At 44.0% G+C, this 15,391-nt stretch overlaps 1 protein-coding gene across 11 annotated transcripts in view; it reads right to left on the bottom strand.

The window, feature by feature from the left end:
• Nucleotides 1-15,391, bottom strand: part of WNK2 (WNK lysine deficient protein kinase 2) — a 112,362-nt gene that overhangs the window by 27,276 nt on the left and 69,695 nt on the right. For 8 of the 11 annotated variants that reach the window (XM_065074966.1, XM_065074957.1, XM_065074962.1 and 5 more), the window contains exons 13-23: nucleotides 12,658-12,954; nucleotides 10,076-10,125; nucleotides 8,137-8,302; nucleotides 7,940-8,056; nucleotides 7,609-7,776; nucleotides 7,338-7,383; nucleotides 6,060-6,176; nucleotides 4,450-5,594; nucleotides 3,044-3,116; nucleotides 1,497-1,552; nucleotides 749-1,419 (exon numbers count right to left, since the gene is read on the bottom strand). In XM_065074966.1, coding sequence (XP_064931038.1) covers nucleotides 749-1,419; nucleotides 1,497-1,552; nucleotides 3,044-3,116; nucleotides 4,450-5,594; nucleotides 6,060-6,176; nucleotides 7,338-7,383; nucleotides 7,609-7,776; nucleotides 7,940-8,056; nucleotides 8,137-8,302; nucleotides 10,076-10,125; nucleotides 12,658-12,954 — 2,906 coding nt within the window. The remainder of the gene's footprint in view (nucleotides 1-748; nucleotides 1,420-1,496; nucleotides 1,553-3,043; nucleotides 3,117-4,449; nucleotides 5,595-6,059; nucleotides 6,177-7,337; nucleotides 7,384-7,608; nucleotides 7,777-7,939; nucleotides 8,057-8,136; nucleotides 8,303-10,075; nucleotides 10,126-12,657; nucleotides 12,955-15,391) is intronic. The other 3 variants (XM_065074961.1, XM_065074967.1, XM_065074958.1) reach the window with 2 other exon arrangements.

The following is a 15,391-nucleotide window of genomic DNA, read 5'->3' as shown; positions in this document are numbered from 1 at the left end:
ACTTTTGCTGTCAATGTGTTGGTAAGTTTTGTGATATAACAACATACTTTTGCCAAGTCACTAATGACTGTTAATTTGTATTCCACCACGTGTTTTTAGTAAATTCATAACTGAATTGGACCCCTGGAGTGATTGTCATTCACTTTGCATCACCATGCAGAAATACCCAGAGTTAACTCACACCGGATCTCATCCACTGGGTCAGGGCACGTGCTGCATTCAGAGTTAACTCATCCCTCATCCCATCTGTTGGGGCAGGACAGGATCCACCCGCAGGTACGCTAAAACCAGTCTGGGAACTGCCCTGTAGCCCTAACAGCCTAAACCAGCCTTGCAGAGAGGGCATGATGCGAGTGCCATCGCAGCTGTCTATGCAGACAGCCAGATTAATTTTATGCCGCTTTAAATAGCATCCACATGGGAACCTACCATCACGTATATCATGTGTGCTACCGCTTGCTGCCACATAGCTGTTCAATAAGGAAAATGGGCAGCGCAGCAGAAACGTTTTGAGGTTTAAAAAACTTACTATTCAATTATTCTTCTTCTAAATGGAACTGTCAAATAAAGTAATGCATAAAAGGGTGTAGTATGACATTTGGGGGAATATCTTAGTGATGCCTCATTTGCCCAGAACCAGTGTACTCATCACAGCTATGAAAAAGGCATGTTTGTTCCTTGTACGAAGAGACACTGTCTAGGTATCTTAACACAAGCCTCCCTGGCCTTGTTTGCAAACCCAACATACTTTTCTCTCAGGTTCTGCAATTCTTTCTTCATATCTGCATCTTCAAATTCCGAGTCATTGTCACTGCTCATGTACGACGACTGTGAGTGGAAAGATGTGATGTTGATGGTGGGAATTTTTGTTCCATGCCCGTTCGGTGAATCGAGTGCTGGTGAGCTAGATTTTCCAGATCTTTGCAGAAAAGCAGCTGCTTTTTTAATTAAGTCGGTGGCCGTGCTACTGCTGGGGGGGGACAGTTGAGCAGCAGCAGCCGGCTGCCGATGGAAAGGCTCATCGGCGGAATCGCTCGAGCCCTGGTCACAGAGGACATCGACAGAAGAGGCCGTCTGCACCCGCCGGACAGCCGTCTTCAGGTCCGGGCTGGAAGGCAGCACATCCAGATAGACGTCCGGTGGTGCCGAGAACCTCAAGCAGTGTGGCGCTGCTAAAGTTAATTCATCTTGCGTGCTGATTACTGAAAACCTGCCAATGGTTTTGGCTGGTGTGCCGCTATCATGAGTTTCAGCCTGTTTTCCATAGGAACCAGAGTCTAGAGAGTCATTCCTTTGAAGGTTATTTATCACCCCATCTGCTGTAGATATCTGCGTTACAGACGGAGTCAGAGTCTCGGCCTTCTCGCTCCTTTTAGAAGTTTCCATCTGTTTAGTTACGCTTGATGATGTAGGTGCAACCTGGAGAAAATAATAGCAATTAAGTTTGAAAGTAACTGTAAGAATTAAGCATAAAACTGCTCCAAGTTTCCAGTTACCTGAAGGAGGCCTTTTGTTGTAGCAGCAGGAGCAGAAGCGATGCTTGCAGCTGAACCTGTTATACAAGTTGGAAAAAAACACATATTCATGTTTGAAATGCTACAGTATAAGAAAAGCCAATGTGTTTATTGTGAAAAACTGAAGTTTGATGAAGTGTAGCACTAAAGAATAATTTAAATATCCAGTCTTCATAATACAGGACCTATAATGCAGAAGGCAATATCGATGACAATATAAAATATCTGCAGGTAGGGACTCTGTTCAGTCAACTGATTTGGGGAATTGAAGTAAGAGGAGTGTAGAATTTCATTAGTCAATTGAAAGATTTTTGAGGAGAGTCTTCTGATTTAAGAATGATATCTGCACAGCATATTGGGCCTGCATTACTAAGGTATTCATGATATCTGAAAAAATAACTGCACTCAGATATTCATGCACAAAATGCTGCAGTTGAGCACAGCTGGACTGGAGTTTCACACCTTGCATTTGACAGGTACCACCACCAATTAAAAGTGCCTGAGGCAAAGTTAAACAGCACACTGCTGAAAAGACGGCCACTTGGACCACAGCAGCATGCAAGAAGCCAAATTCTAGTGGCAATAATCAAAAGGAGATTATTTCACAAACTGGCCACTAGTTTTGAAGTTAAATCAATAAACACAAGCTTTTCAGAAAGCTGCTTTCTTATGGCACATGGCAGAGTGAACATAAGGCTAAAATATCTCATTTTGGAGTTCTGAAATGGTGAAATACATCACTGCTTGATGGTATCTAAGATACATTAATTGTACTACACAGTGCCACATTCCACTTGCACACTCTTTGTCTGCAGCGAGACAAATGCAGTGGCTGCCCACAGCTTTCCCCTCGCACACTGACCCAGAGCGCCGCACAATCTACACCCACCACGCAAGAACCATCTACACTGTGCACAAAGCTGTTGTAGCCAGCTTTGCCATGACCTCAAAATATATATTGTAAGCCATCCCGAACCTCACCCATCACAGCAGGAGCAGTTACAGGTTCCTCAGACCTTAACACTTCCCATGACTTACAAGACAGGTAAATGGAGCGTGATAAATACCCAGTGTCTTACGATAGCTCCTCCTATGTTGTATCATAGAAAGTGCCATTGCATCTAAAGGACTGTCTCCTAGTTCTGTGTGGGGCTTCCTTGAAATATCTTACAGGCTTCCAGCCAGAGGGGCCACCCTCAATCATGTTATTTTTGTCAACACGTTTTTATGAAACCCAGGAAATCCAAGGGACTTGCTGTTCGGACTTTTTAAGGGCACGGGAAATTTATTATTGGGAATGTAGCTGTCCACGTGAATACCCTACACCTACACCACAGACGTATGTTACATACCTATGGTTTAAAATCAATCTGCCTTGTGAGGCCATTTCTTTCTAGGAAGCTTAACAGAAGTGAGACGTTTAATATTAGTTATATGACAAACAGGACCAGAAGTGCCTCGCTCTGGCAGAGGACCACACACAGTACAGACGCATCGCTGCGTTCATCACTGCAAGGAGCATTCATTACCTTTTCTGCTTGCTGACCCACCTCTTGCTTCTGAGGACTGAGCACCGATGCCGGTCACCTCTGACATTTCAAACTTGCAGTAAAAAGAAAAAAGAAAGAATTTCAGTCTCACACACAAAGTTGAAAGGCTTCTCCTTCCCTCTCACCCCCTCTCTGCCCTGACACTATTGTAGAATATTAGATTTTATAGTGGCTGTGAGGTAGCCTTCTTGCTTTTCCTTCAACTCCTTTTTTTCCTCCCTTGGAAGAAAAATATCAGTGGCAGTGTCTCAGAGGAAACTGCAGCCTAAGTTACTAAAAACCAGGCACTGAATTTTATATATATATATATATATATATATATATATATATACACACACATATATACACACACACATATACGTATATATACATCAGTTTGAGGTTTTGTTCTGGTTTGCTTTTCCAGATAGACTGTACATTCTTCATCTGTATGTCAGTCTGCAGAAATTCTAGGTCTCTCTTTACTTACTGGCACAGATTTTAGCAGGACAAATTCAAATCACTGGAGAGATCCAGTGATTCAAATCACCTTTAATCAAGATCCGCTGTAGAATGTCATTGATCATTATAAACAATATGCTCTAATGAGTTACTCAAGTGCCATCTTTCCTGTAACACAGAGCATCTTTCAAGCCATTGATAGAGCTGACACTACAGTGAACAGCCTCATCCTGGCTAGTGGTGACATAATTATCTCCAAAAATGCTGCTTTTCAAGTAAGATATGCACCGATCTTCTAGCAGAAAGCAATGCAAATCTGTTGAATTTAATAAACTCAGGATTTTATCTGAAAGAACGTAACACAGGTCCACAGTCGAGACATGGAGCGAATATTGATCCAGACCACCTGCTCCAGCCTTCCTCAGGTGCTTCCCAGAGGAGTCTTGCTCTGCGGAGTTCAGGGGGAGACAACAGAAACCATTACTGGGAGCTGAGCAAGCTGCTACCTAGGGAGTGTCTGCCCTTGGCTGCAGCACTTCAACAAATCCAAGGCTCCTGAAGTGTGTATTTTATTCGGACTGACTTGGAAGGCAGGCATTATAACCACTGCCATTAATTTACATTAAAAAAACCATCATACTGAAACGTGATCTTCATCAGAACTTGAATGACTGTATCCCTCATGTGTTATACATTCTTAAGCTACAAAAAAATTATCACGTTTCTTGACTGCTTTATAAACAAGAGGAGAACAAATTAAGATGATACACCACTTTTAAAGCCAAAGGAAAAATCTGGCTTTCACTACCATGTGCTTAAACAGAATGAGTCAGAATGCATCTGATAAAGTAAAAATTTAGAACTTCCACACTGGAAAGCAGTCAGACTAAAAGATACCCAGGAGTAGAAGTGTCAAATGTTTAGAGAAGCAAGAAGTGTCCTACCACAGGCTCTTGGGTTCTGAGCTCTGTCCCAGTGCTGTCCGTAGCGGCTGGATTTGGGGCTGTGAAGGGCAGAGTCACGGCTGGACTGGCCAGTGTCGGGTACTGGGAGGTCTCGGATGGGACCAGTGGCACCGAGGGAGCCTCAGCAGCAGCTTTCACCTCCTGGCTGGCACCTGCGGCTTTATGGCTTGGTTCTCTCAAATCCAACACCAACGCGGGAACCTGATCTTCGGGAAAAGGCGGCAAGTTAAATTCGCTCTCACCCTGTTCCAATGGGGCAGAGGCGTCTGGAGTCCCCGCTGATGCTGAAGAAGTAGGAACGTATTCCTGGTAGAGTAAATTGCGCAATTTCTCATCAAGACTTTTTATCGTGTTGTCAACGAAGTCCACCCTGGGCGGCCCCTCTCCGTCAGACTCAGCGGCGCTGGGCTGCAGCAGGGCCATGCCCAGGGCCGCGGGCGGCGCCTGGGGCAGCACTGCGTGCGGCTGGGACGCGGCTGCCACCGCCTGCGTGGGGCTCTGGAGCCGAGAGCCCGCCAGAGCCAGCGGGTCGGCCGCGGGGAACGCCTGGCTCAGGAAGGCGTGCGGCACCGCGCCGTGCGGGCCAACCTCCGGCAGGTGAGGAGGGGCCTGTGCCGCGGGCTGCCGCTCCAGCACCACGGCGTCGGGGAGCACGGGCAACGGGCAGAGCTCCGCCGCCTTCGCTGGAGCCGCCGTGTGCGGCCCCACGCTGCAGCAGGCAATCTCCACGTCAGGGAGACACATGCCCTCATCGGCCGGTGGCTGCCGGCGCGGAGGAGCCAGGAGAGCGTCGGGAGGCTCCTCTGGCACAGTGGCATGGGGGACAGGAGCGGCGGGCTGAGTGGCCATCGCGGCCTTCTGTGGGGAATATTCCAGCTGAGCTCCGTTAGCAGCCGCCTGCTCCAGGAGGTTTGGAGCAGGTCCCGGTGGTGCCGGAGCGGGGAACTCCGCCTGGCCCAGCGCTCTGGCTGAGGACGGCGCAGCAGGAGCTTGTGCCAAGGACAGGGAGACTCCAGCGGGGCTGTCACACACGCTGGCTTGTAGGGGAAGCTGCTGGGCAGCTAAGACACCAGGCAGGTCTGTCACCGCAGAGCTCGCCGGCTGGTCATTCAACTGCTTCACGTCTAAAAAGAACCACACATCAAGTTAACTCTTTTACGAGCCACATAGAATGAACATCACCACAAAACTTCCTGGTTAGCTACCGTGATAACCACATCCAGCCATAACCCATTAGTGCATCCCATTGGAAAATAACTGTTATATAAGTCAAATTAGAACCTAAAATTGTAGATTATGCAAAAAATATTTCACTTAAAAGACACCGATTATTAGAACAGTGACTAGAACTTCAGCTACCTTGTAGCATTAAGGCAGAGTTAAAATCTCGAGATTCTCCCAAAACTCAAGTAAACATTCCCAATTCGGTTCAATACCAGAAACACACTTAAAATGCATGACTTCACAAAATTATTTTCTTTCTCTGACTAAATGAAGGGAAACAATCACAACTAAGTCAGGTGAGAACAGAAGAGAGATGACACTGCAACTGCAGAGAAAAACACCTTTTCTGTAAAGTTGGTAAATACCTGGACCTTCAGACTGCTGCGAACTCTGAGGTACTGGCGGAGAAAATTCAGGTGCATCAGTAGTAGGGTTTTCCACAACTGGACATATAATAAACCACCTTTTCCCAGTATGCAAAACTAGAGTTGAAAAGAAAAAAGTAAACAAAAGCTTCCATACATTCCAGATCATCTGTCAAAGCCTAGTCTTAATTCCCATGTTTAGAAAGAAAACTAGAGCTTCTACAGTATTAACCAAGATTAAATCAACAGCTCCTAATTTGATTCTCATCCTTTCTGGAAGGGAGACAGTGATACCTCCCAATTGTGCCAGATACTATCAGTTCTTTGAGAATTTATCTTCAAGTGTTCATACTTCTGGAAGGGTAACAAATACGTACAAGAAGATTTTACTAAGGGTACTGTGGCCAGTTTTCTCAAAATGAAAAATTTGTTAATTACGTAAAATCTATCCAGCTTGTCTTTTCCATGTTGGATGTTTTCTAGCTATTATTTCCTTCCACATCTTATCCCAAAGCCTGGGCATATGTAAATGGCAAACCAGAACTATACACACTTTGTAACATTCATTAGTAGAAATGTCATGTTAAAAAAGGTGTACTGAGAAAATTATATGACCTTTACAGGCAAAAAATAAACCAGGCCTTTTGAGCAGAAAGTCAAGTTTGGAGGAACACCCGGTTCCTGCACTTGTCAAAAGAAGCTCTAAATCATCCTTCTGCCCTGTAAGCATGGAGCGCACACACAGCACCACACGCAGTAACAGGATTTTAGGAACACCACTTCCTCCAGCAGAGGTTTTGTTTTCCCCTCCAGCATAGGCTTATACACAGAATAAACAGCCAATTCCCTTCCCGTTTGCCTGTAAAACCCATAAGATACAATTGTGTTCAGAAGGCCAAGATCCCCCCCCATAATACCGAAGCAGCCAAAAACTTATGGGTGAGAAGTGTCACTTAAACTACCATTGCAAACAATCTTTTAGCTTTCTCTTGCACACATAGCTCTCGTTGTGAGGAGACTGTCCTTGCCTGGGCCTGCCTGACCATTCCACTGCTGAGTATCAGCTCGGGTGGTTCAGGGCTTCCCTAAACACCCCAAATGTTGGATTATCCAGGTCAGCTCTGTGAGCTGCCAGGTTGCTAACAGCAGGGACCACCGTTATACCCATATTTCTACATGTATTTCCATCCACAAGTAATTGGTTGATTTCTTTCTGAATCCAGCAAACCTCCACGTAAGTGCCTAGGAGCTTAAGTTTGCATTCAAAGGCACACTTACCATTTTGTTGATACACAGGTGCCTTCATTTGAGACTGCCGCTTCTCCTGTTAAAAACACAGAACCAAGAGAACAGAATGAGCTGCCTCGTGTCAACGCAAGAGGAGCATCATTCCAAGGAGCGCTCATATTGTAACCCTTAATGGAGTAAAAGAATTATTTGTCTAGCTAAGAAATTATATGTATGTCAACACAGGATGTAAAATTAATTTATAGTAACTGGCTGTTAAAAAAAGGAATCAAAGTAGAAGTCTTTATTTAACATTTCTTACCTCATTCATTTCCAGTCTATTGGTATCTTGCTGGGGACTTGTTCCCTGGTCAGAACTTCGTTCTCCTTCTGTATCTTCACTGAGCATATCTTCTGCTTTATCAATAATATCTTTCATTTGTTCAATAAAGGTCTCTTTCTCACTCTGCAATATGAATTCATTCTCTACCTATAAGGCCACATCGAAATAAAGAGGAAAACAGTAACGTTCTGATTAATGTCCCATTTCACGGCTATGAGAACGCTTGGTCAACAAGCACATGTGAGAACAAGCTGATTGAAGCAGCTCGGTGCATTAAGAGACTGTGGGCAGCCGCATCACCCCGTCTTACCATGTAAGTAGCAATTTCCTCAGGTGCATCACCATCCAGATCAAACTTAAAAGTCACCATTTTGTGATTGTGTGTTTCAAGCTGGCACTCCACCATCTTATCCCCCGTGTTACAAACCTGCAAAGATTAACAGCAGTTATTTCCAGCAAAGCCAAAGGAATCCTAAAGTTACCCTCAGGCTAGGCGGCTGTACTTGCATTTAATATGGTCAGTTTGGGTCTGCTGGACTTCTCCTGGCGCGAGCGAGCGCGGGTAGATTTCTTATGTTTCTTTGAAGACTTTCCTTCTTGTTTTCCACTTCCTATTGCTCCTTCAAAGCTGTCACTCATCTCTTTACCCGAAGCAACATCTGGACTCATGTAGCTTTGTAAGAGAAAGGGAAAAAACCTCCAAATCAAACCACCACCACATACAATGGAGTTACACAAAGGTAAGATACATAACAGAGACTGCAAAAAGGTGCACATGTGCACTCTTTTGGCCCAAACCAAACCTGCTACCAAAAGATGCTCAGTACCTGAAGTGAACTACAAGTTAGGCATGTACTATGGCTATCACACCTAATAAGAAATGATTTATTATGTTTCTGGCAGTACCACAGGGAAAGTCCCATCACTACATCCCCTGACCCCTGCACATCAGGGATCCTCACAGTCCCTCTCCCAACTGTAAAAGTGCCTCGTTTTTAAGGTCCAGTTTTCTCAGCTTCCAGTACAGCATCCCCTAAGACGCTGCCTCTGCTCTCTCTGCAGGTCTCAAGAAGCAGAAATAAGGTTTTATGCCACAAATTTCCAGATGACCAGCTAGCAACAGTATGTTATTTTTAGCAGCCAACACAGTAGCTGCTAACAACCTTATTTGTAATACGACATGTACAGAAAACATCAACATGCAAGTAATTTGCAGGGAATTTTCAGAGGTTCATAAAAACCATGTCAGAAGGAACTCTGTAAGGCCATCTGGCCTATTTATTACCCCAAGGTATGATCAGCTCTGTCTAAATCAGTCCTCAGAGGTTCGTGTAATCTGATCTTACAAAGCGCCTGTGAACTCAACATTCCTGGGCAATTTATTTCTGAGTGCATTTAGCCAGACGGGCTTCAAAGAATTTAAGTCTAACCTATAGATCTCTTGCTTAAATATAAGGCTTTTATTTCTTGCCCTGCACTAGTTGCACAGAGCAGCTTATTTCTAGTCCCTTTGCAGCTACCTCGGATGTGTAACTCGATGTTCGGAAAGTGAACACATTTTGCGCAGAGGATACCCTCCAGATCACAGCTTTGCTGCCATTGCCAGCCGTTCGATTTGGGTGCCATTACTCTCCACTCTATAAAAGCACAACCCAGCTCAGCATTGAGTTACACATACACCTGGAGAAGGGAAACCTCCCTCTGAGACTGCGAGACATGTCCTGACACGGACCCTGCGCCGCTGCTGTCACGACAGGCGGCTTCTCAAACACAACGCTGGAACAGGCACGTTAGAATTTAATAGAAGGCTGAAAATGTGATGTGTCTTTCTGCAACAGACTAGATGGACAAACTTATTTACAACCAGAACTAAACTACAGTCACAACATTTAGATTTCACTTTCCATTCAGTATTTAAAAGCAGCAAATCCTTGAGAAAAAGGAGTTCCATTTCAAGGTTGCGGGGTTGCACTGACTTGTGTCAAGCTAACTTTTTTGGTGGAGTAGAATGAAAACTTTAAAGTTCATAAAATTTAACTCATCTGTTCAGGAAAACAGAACAGGGTCACTAAAATCCTAACCCCAAAGCTTTATAGCCAATAAAGGTGGAGTTTTTATACAGGTTCAATGGCATCAAAACCAGGGACTGTACTGCTTCAGTTACCTTAACTAAGAGAGAAGTTACATGCAGAAATGAAAACTGTTGTACATATATCAAGGCTGGGATGTAGCACCCAAGCTAAAGAATTAAAAGGGTTGGAGAAGCCAAAAGAGGCACATTGCACATAGAACATGCGCAACGTGCTTCCTAAACACACACTGTCCATCTTCTGCTCAGCTCCTGCTACTGTGCTGTCAGCCACGGCAAAGGCCAGGCCTTGTGAACAGAGGAAAAACAGCTTCCAGAAAGAAAACATTTCTTATGCCAAAGAGATTATATTGATACCTTTCACAGCTCTGTGACAGACTTTGAAGTTTGTCCTGTATTGCCTGCTCCTAAAATGTAAGAAAAAGTCATTTAAGTAAATGCATTACATCGGGAGATGAAAAACACCTTTAAGAAAGCTTTGCTGTTGACACACCAGTAATCCTAAACCATTCTGTTTAACCAGTTTGCGGAATTTGGAATAAATGTCCCACTGTACCTTCTCAACATGACTTCAGTTACATCGATAAGTGGGCACAGCCGCTTTTGAAGGCAGAGCCTCTACTTCTGCTGTTTCTAAAGCAGAAGAGGTTGTGAAAGAAGCAAAATAGTCCTCACCACAGAGGAAAAACTTGATAGCCTGACATATCCACATAGAGCCGATGTAAAGTATAAACTCATTTGCTTCATTGCTCTGTGTAGTTTTTCCAAATATGTTAAGTATTTCCATTGTATTTGACTTATTGTGAAGATTTCTGCCGAAACGACAAATAAAAGATGAAAATGTATCATTTAAAAACACAGTCTTCATCTCACATCCTCTTGCTGTCTATGCAAAAGGATTCTTCCCCTAAAATCTTCCCTCTTTGCTGGTTGCAACACTAGGACAGACATGGATAGCATGACTTTTGCACCAGGTAGGCCAGTTTTCACTTAATTTGTGATGATGATGCTACTGTAACGAACGTCCATGTATGGACACAGACACACACATGTATATAACTGTCTAGGTATATACACACCCCTCAAATATATTCATAAATATAATTATATATTTATATGTACATTTACACACATTAATCTATAAAATCCTCCCATAGACACACAGCTAGAAACAAGCCCTCTGACTGTCATTGCTACATCTTAATACCAAACAGCTGGAGCTCAAAGGTCAGTGGATAACCCCACTCGCTGCTTCAAGAAAAGAGAGCGATTAAAGAGTTATGGCAGAGTAGCAACAAAACGCAGTGTTTCAAGTATATAGCCATATGAAACTCCTCTTACACCCAAGAAAACCTTAGCAATGTATGTCACAAAACCAGCGCATTGATCAATTTGACCATCCTATGATACTGGATTAATTCCTTAGATTAAAAGGGAGAAGGGAGTTAATGTACAGGTGAAATGTGAGAATGAAGTTAGCAAAACAGTGGTTAAATGTTCCTAAGGATATGATAAAGTGACAGGACAGACACATGCCTCAGTAGGCATGGATTTCTCAGATAATATAAGACAACTTGTACCCCCTCATATCACACTGCACAAAGACGGTTATTATTCGCATTTCCAGAATCTCCAATGCATTGAAGGCTGTAGCCTTGGCATCAGCATTGATTCTGACATGAGCTGCACATCCAGAAAAAAGGCAGTTGGGGGCAAAATACCTGGAGTGAGGGACAAGCCTGACACAGGCTTTACTGTGGAATTCTGCAGGTTCTACCATTGCTGCTATATCTACACTAGCGAACACAGAAATTCGTCAGGAAACGTTCTGCATCACAGCACGAATAGTTTTTTGACAAGAACTCAATTGACACAAGAAGGAAAAGCAAAACGGGGAACCAGAATCTAGTTCTAGTGCCAGCACCATCCTTACTGAACATCATCTTGGAGAGGAGTTCAGTTGTCCCTCTACTGAAATTTGTAGCCTGCACTGTGTTGTAAAGGCATGAGGCACAGCATCAAAATGTGTAAAAAGAGATTTAGCTTGAAAAGCTGGAAATTGTTACTTTGGGAAGAAAGGTAGCTCAGAACAGAGAGCCACAAAAGGAGCAATCCTGAAAGCAGAATTGCTGAAGGGCATTCCATTCAAGAAGGGGAACACATTAGTGTCTTACTGAAATCCGGTACAGATGCCAAAACCACTGTTTTGCTTTGTTTATGGATATCTACTAAAGAGCTGAGGAGAAGGAAACATTCTGTGACATTCTGTCAAGGCTGAAGGTTAAACAATTATGGGAGTGGAAAGAAAAGTCAAAATAGCAGACAGAAGGAGCTGACAGTTTTATAAAGAAAACGATAAAATGTATCTTGCTTAAATGGCCACTGAGAATTGGGAATGCCTATAAGAATCTGAAGAAACAAAAATCCCAGTGCGAGACTAGAACTCAGACAATCCAGAAGGACACAAGACTAAATGAAATGAGAATAAGGCTCAAGCTGAGGAGCATGAAGAGCTTTTACACCGTGAAGAATCAGATTGTGAAACAGTTTCTTAAGGCAAATGATGGTTGGTTACACAACTGCTCAAGAGTTTTAAAACAAGACTGGACAAAACATGGATGAAACTCCACAGAACAGCTTCTTACTGACCCACAGCACTTAAAAGAAAGTCATTTCTATCCCTGTGTTTGTTCCCAGCCACAAAGAGGCACTTAGTCCTGCTGCCTCATTACTTGGAGACATTTCACAAGTCTCAAATGCAGTTTCCAGTTTCATTTACAATAGCCAATTATTTGCTGACCGAGAGTTGCCGGCACCTCGGACAAGCGGCTCAATATGGCGAGAGGGGATAAAGGGCTTATTTCACAAGGGAGGTTATTTCACAAAGGAATAAGTAAGAAGGCTGAGGCTGGAGAGTGAGTTCGAGGAAACGGCTCTACCTCTTGAGCTGTGTCTGGCCCCGGCGGCAGAGCCGAGCCGGGCGCCGGGAGCTGCGGAGCCAGCGGCTGGGGCAGGTCGGGCTGTGGCTGCAGAGGCGGAGCGGGATCGGCGGGGACGGGCGGGCTGGCCGCGGCGAGGCTGCCGTGCAGCTGGGCCAGGCCCTCGGGAGCGACGCGGGCGGGCAGGAGGTCGGGCTGCAGCTGCAGCGGCGGTGACATGACCATGGAAGGCTGCACGGGCAGCACGGGCACCGGGGCTCCAGCTTCCAAAGCAAACTGAGCGTGTCCCGGCATCTGCTGCAACACAGACAGCTGTTAGAACAAAACCTGCTCGGAGCGCTCGCCGCTTACATGACAAGGCACCGAAGTCACCAGAGTTCATGGAGAAAGGATTATATTCTAATTCCACAATGACACCGTAATGTGTGGTCTCTGTGTGGAAAGGTAACTACACAAGGGTTTAAACTTGCTTTGAAATGACTAAATAAAAATCCAGCGATTCTTTCCATGTAATTATGGCAACGTGTGTATTGCTCAGGCACCGTTTAATTTGTAGAAACAAAGCCATATTTTGCTAAGAAATTAAAATCCTAGATTATGAATTCACTGTCCTGAATAGTTTGCTCTGCTTTCAACAAGCATACCACAATGCCCATGCAGGGAAAAACACAGTAGACCCATAACCTAAATTAGGATCTTTGTTAAAATCTATGTTATACATAGAACCAGTAGCTGGTATAGACCACATAAATAACTCTCTTAATGAATATACACCAGTGTCTCAGGGAAGACATTGGTTTCCATTTAGTTTAAACACAAGACACAACTTAGCTCCTGACACACTGAGCACCAAGGCTCCAATCCTGCAGACACCTCCTTGTGTTTCGCACACAAGAGGAAGCTTCACTTATCATCTTCAGCATATTAAAATAACTCGTGCGCGTAAGCGCTTTGTGGGAACTGGACCGGTGGGATTAGATGCCAACTACCTTAGAGACAACGCTGTTATTTTGCATAACAGTTCTTTTGAGTTGTACATTTAAGAACAGAACATTCTCCTTTTAGATACATCATGTGTTTTTCCAAGGGGACTGAGCTTGTGGAAAGAGGAAAAAGAAAAGGAAAATGCAAAAGCAAAAAGGCTTTTTAGTACCAGGTAAAACACTGGCTAATTCTTTACTTTGTTTGAAGTATCATCATCTATAGGTTCAGTCTACTTGGAAAAGATATTTTTTAAATATCAAGGGTCAGATGAGAACTAGGCCACACAATTTTGTTATGGCATGATCTCTGCTGATTCTGGATACGAGTCAACATTATTATTCTGGGTTTTCATGTAGATAAAAATAAAGATGCAGTGTGCTTCACAACACTCAACAGTTACACAACTGCTTAAGAGGAGGTTGTTAGAATAGCAACTGTGGTGTACATTGCAAAAGAGCAGTGGGGTCTTTTAATTATATGTAACTAGAGTAATTCACAAAATGTTTCAATGTGTAATTTACCTGGGCAAAACTGAACTCAAAGGTACTAAAGGTCAGCTGCCAAAACAGCAGTGCACTGGAAAGCCTTTATTTACAGAAATACCTCTCCATTAAAAGTATTTTAAAACATAGAAGGTATTTTTAAATATTCATCTGCACTTGTCCGTTTTATTTCTAATAGCTATTTTTAATCCTAAGAATTACTATGCAATTCTTTCATACATATTCGATAGATAATTGCCATGTCAGGACTGTTTGGGAGTATCGGTTACCCAGTTCTGGTGTTTGCCGTGCTTGGTGGGCGGAACGGGGCTGATTGAATTCCCTCTAAAGCCATTAGAAACACTATGGCTAACGAGCTCAGTGGGAGCTGTCTCGGGCTCCGTGTTGCCTACATTTTCACAAACAATATTTCTGTACCAAATATACGGCTGAAGAGAAATATAAAACCGATGTCCTACTTTGAAGATGCTGTGATATGGCAGGTTGGAATGGGATGTTATGAATTTTAATCAATATGTTATGGCAAAGTGATGTAGTAGAACACAGATTTTCAAGAAGACCATTATTAACAGATTTAGTGCTCTCTCCTCCTTGGGTCAGACTGCATTTCACATTGTCAGATCACAGATGTGGCAATAGAAGTATTTACAGACTCATGTCAACAAGTTCTCTTGTAAAAACTGCTACTATTAGAAGCTCCATTTTATGTTTTGTTTCTTTTAAGGGAGGAAGGGTCTGCAGCTAGAATAATTCTTCTCTGACAGACCTCTTCTGTGCAGTTTTCTAGAGCTGTTACAGAACAGCCATTTCCCTTTACTGTTTTACAGCAATTCTACATCAAAACAGCTCCACCACCCTGCCAGCTCACCCATTTTTCCCTGGGAGCGTACAACAGCCTCCATCCGCATGGTGCACAGACCGGAGTCACACTGCAGCGCTGGCGCAGCTCGGCCTCTTCTGCTGCAGGAGAACTGCAGCTCAAGCCTCTTTTGTAATTGAGATGGAAGAAGGAATCCAAAAAGTGCTCCTGTCTGCTCACTTTCCAAAGCCTCTTAGATTATTCCCTATATCCTATATTCAGGCTGGACATGAGGAAGAGATTGTTGCCCCTGAGGGTGGTGAGAGCCTGGCCCAGGTTGGCCAGAGAGGTGGTGGATGAACCATCCCTGGAGACATCCCAGGCCAGGCTGGACGGGGCTCTGAGCAACCTGAGCTGGTGAACATGTCCCTGCTCATGGCAGGGGGGG

The sequence above is a fragment of the Columba livia genome, chromosome 10, assembly GCF_036013475.1.
Source record: "Columba livia isolate bColLiv1 breed racing homer chromosome 10, bColLiv1.pat.W.v2, whole genome shotgun sequence".
Classification (NCBI taxonomy): Eukaryota; Metazoa; Chordata; class Aves; order Columbiformes; family Columbidae; genus Columba; species Columba livia.
This window is presented reverse-complemented; position numbering and strand designations above follow the sequence as displayed.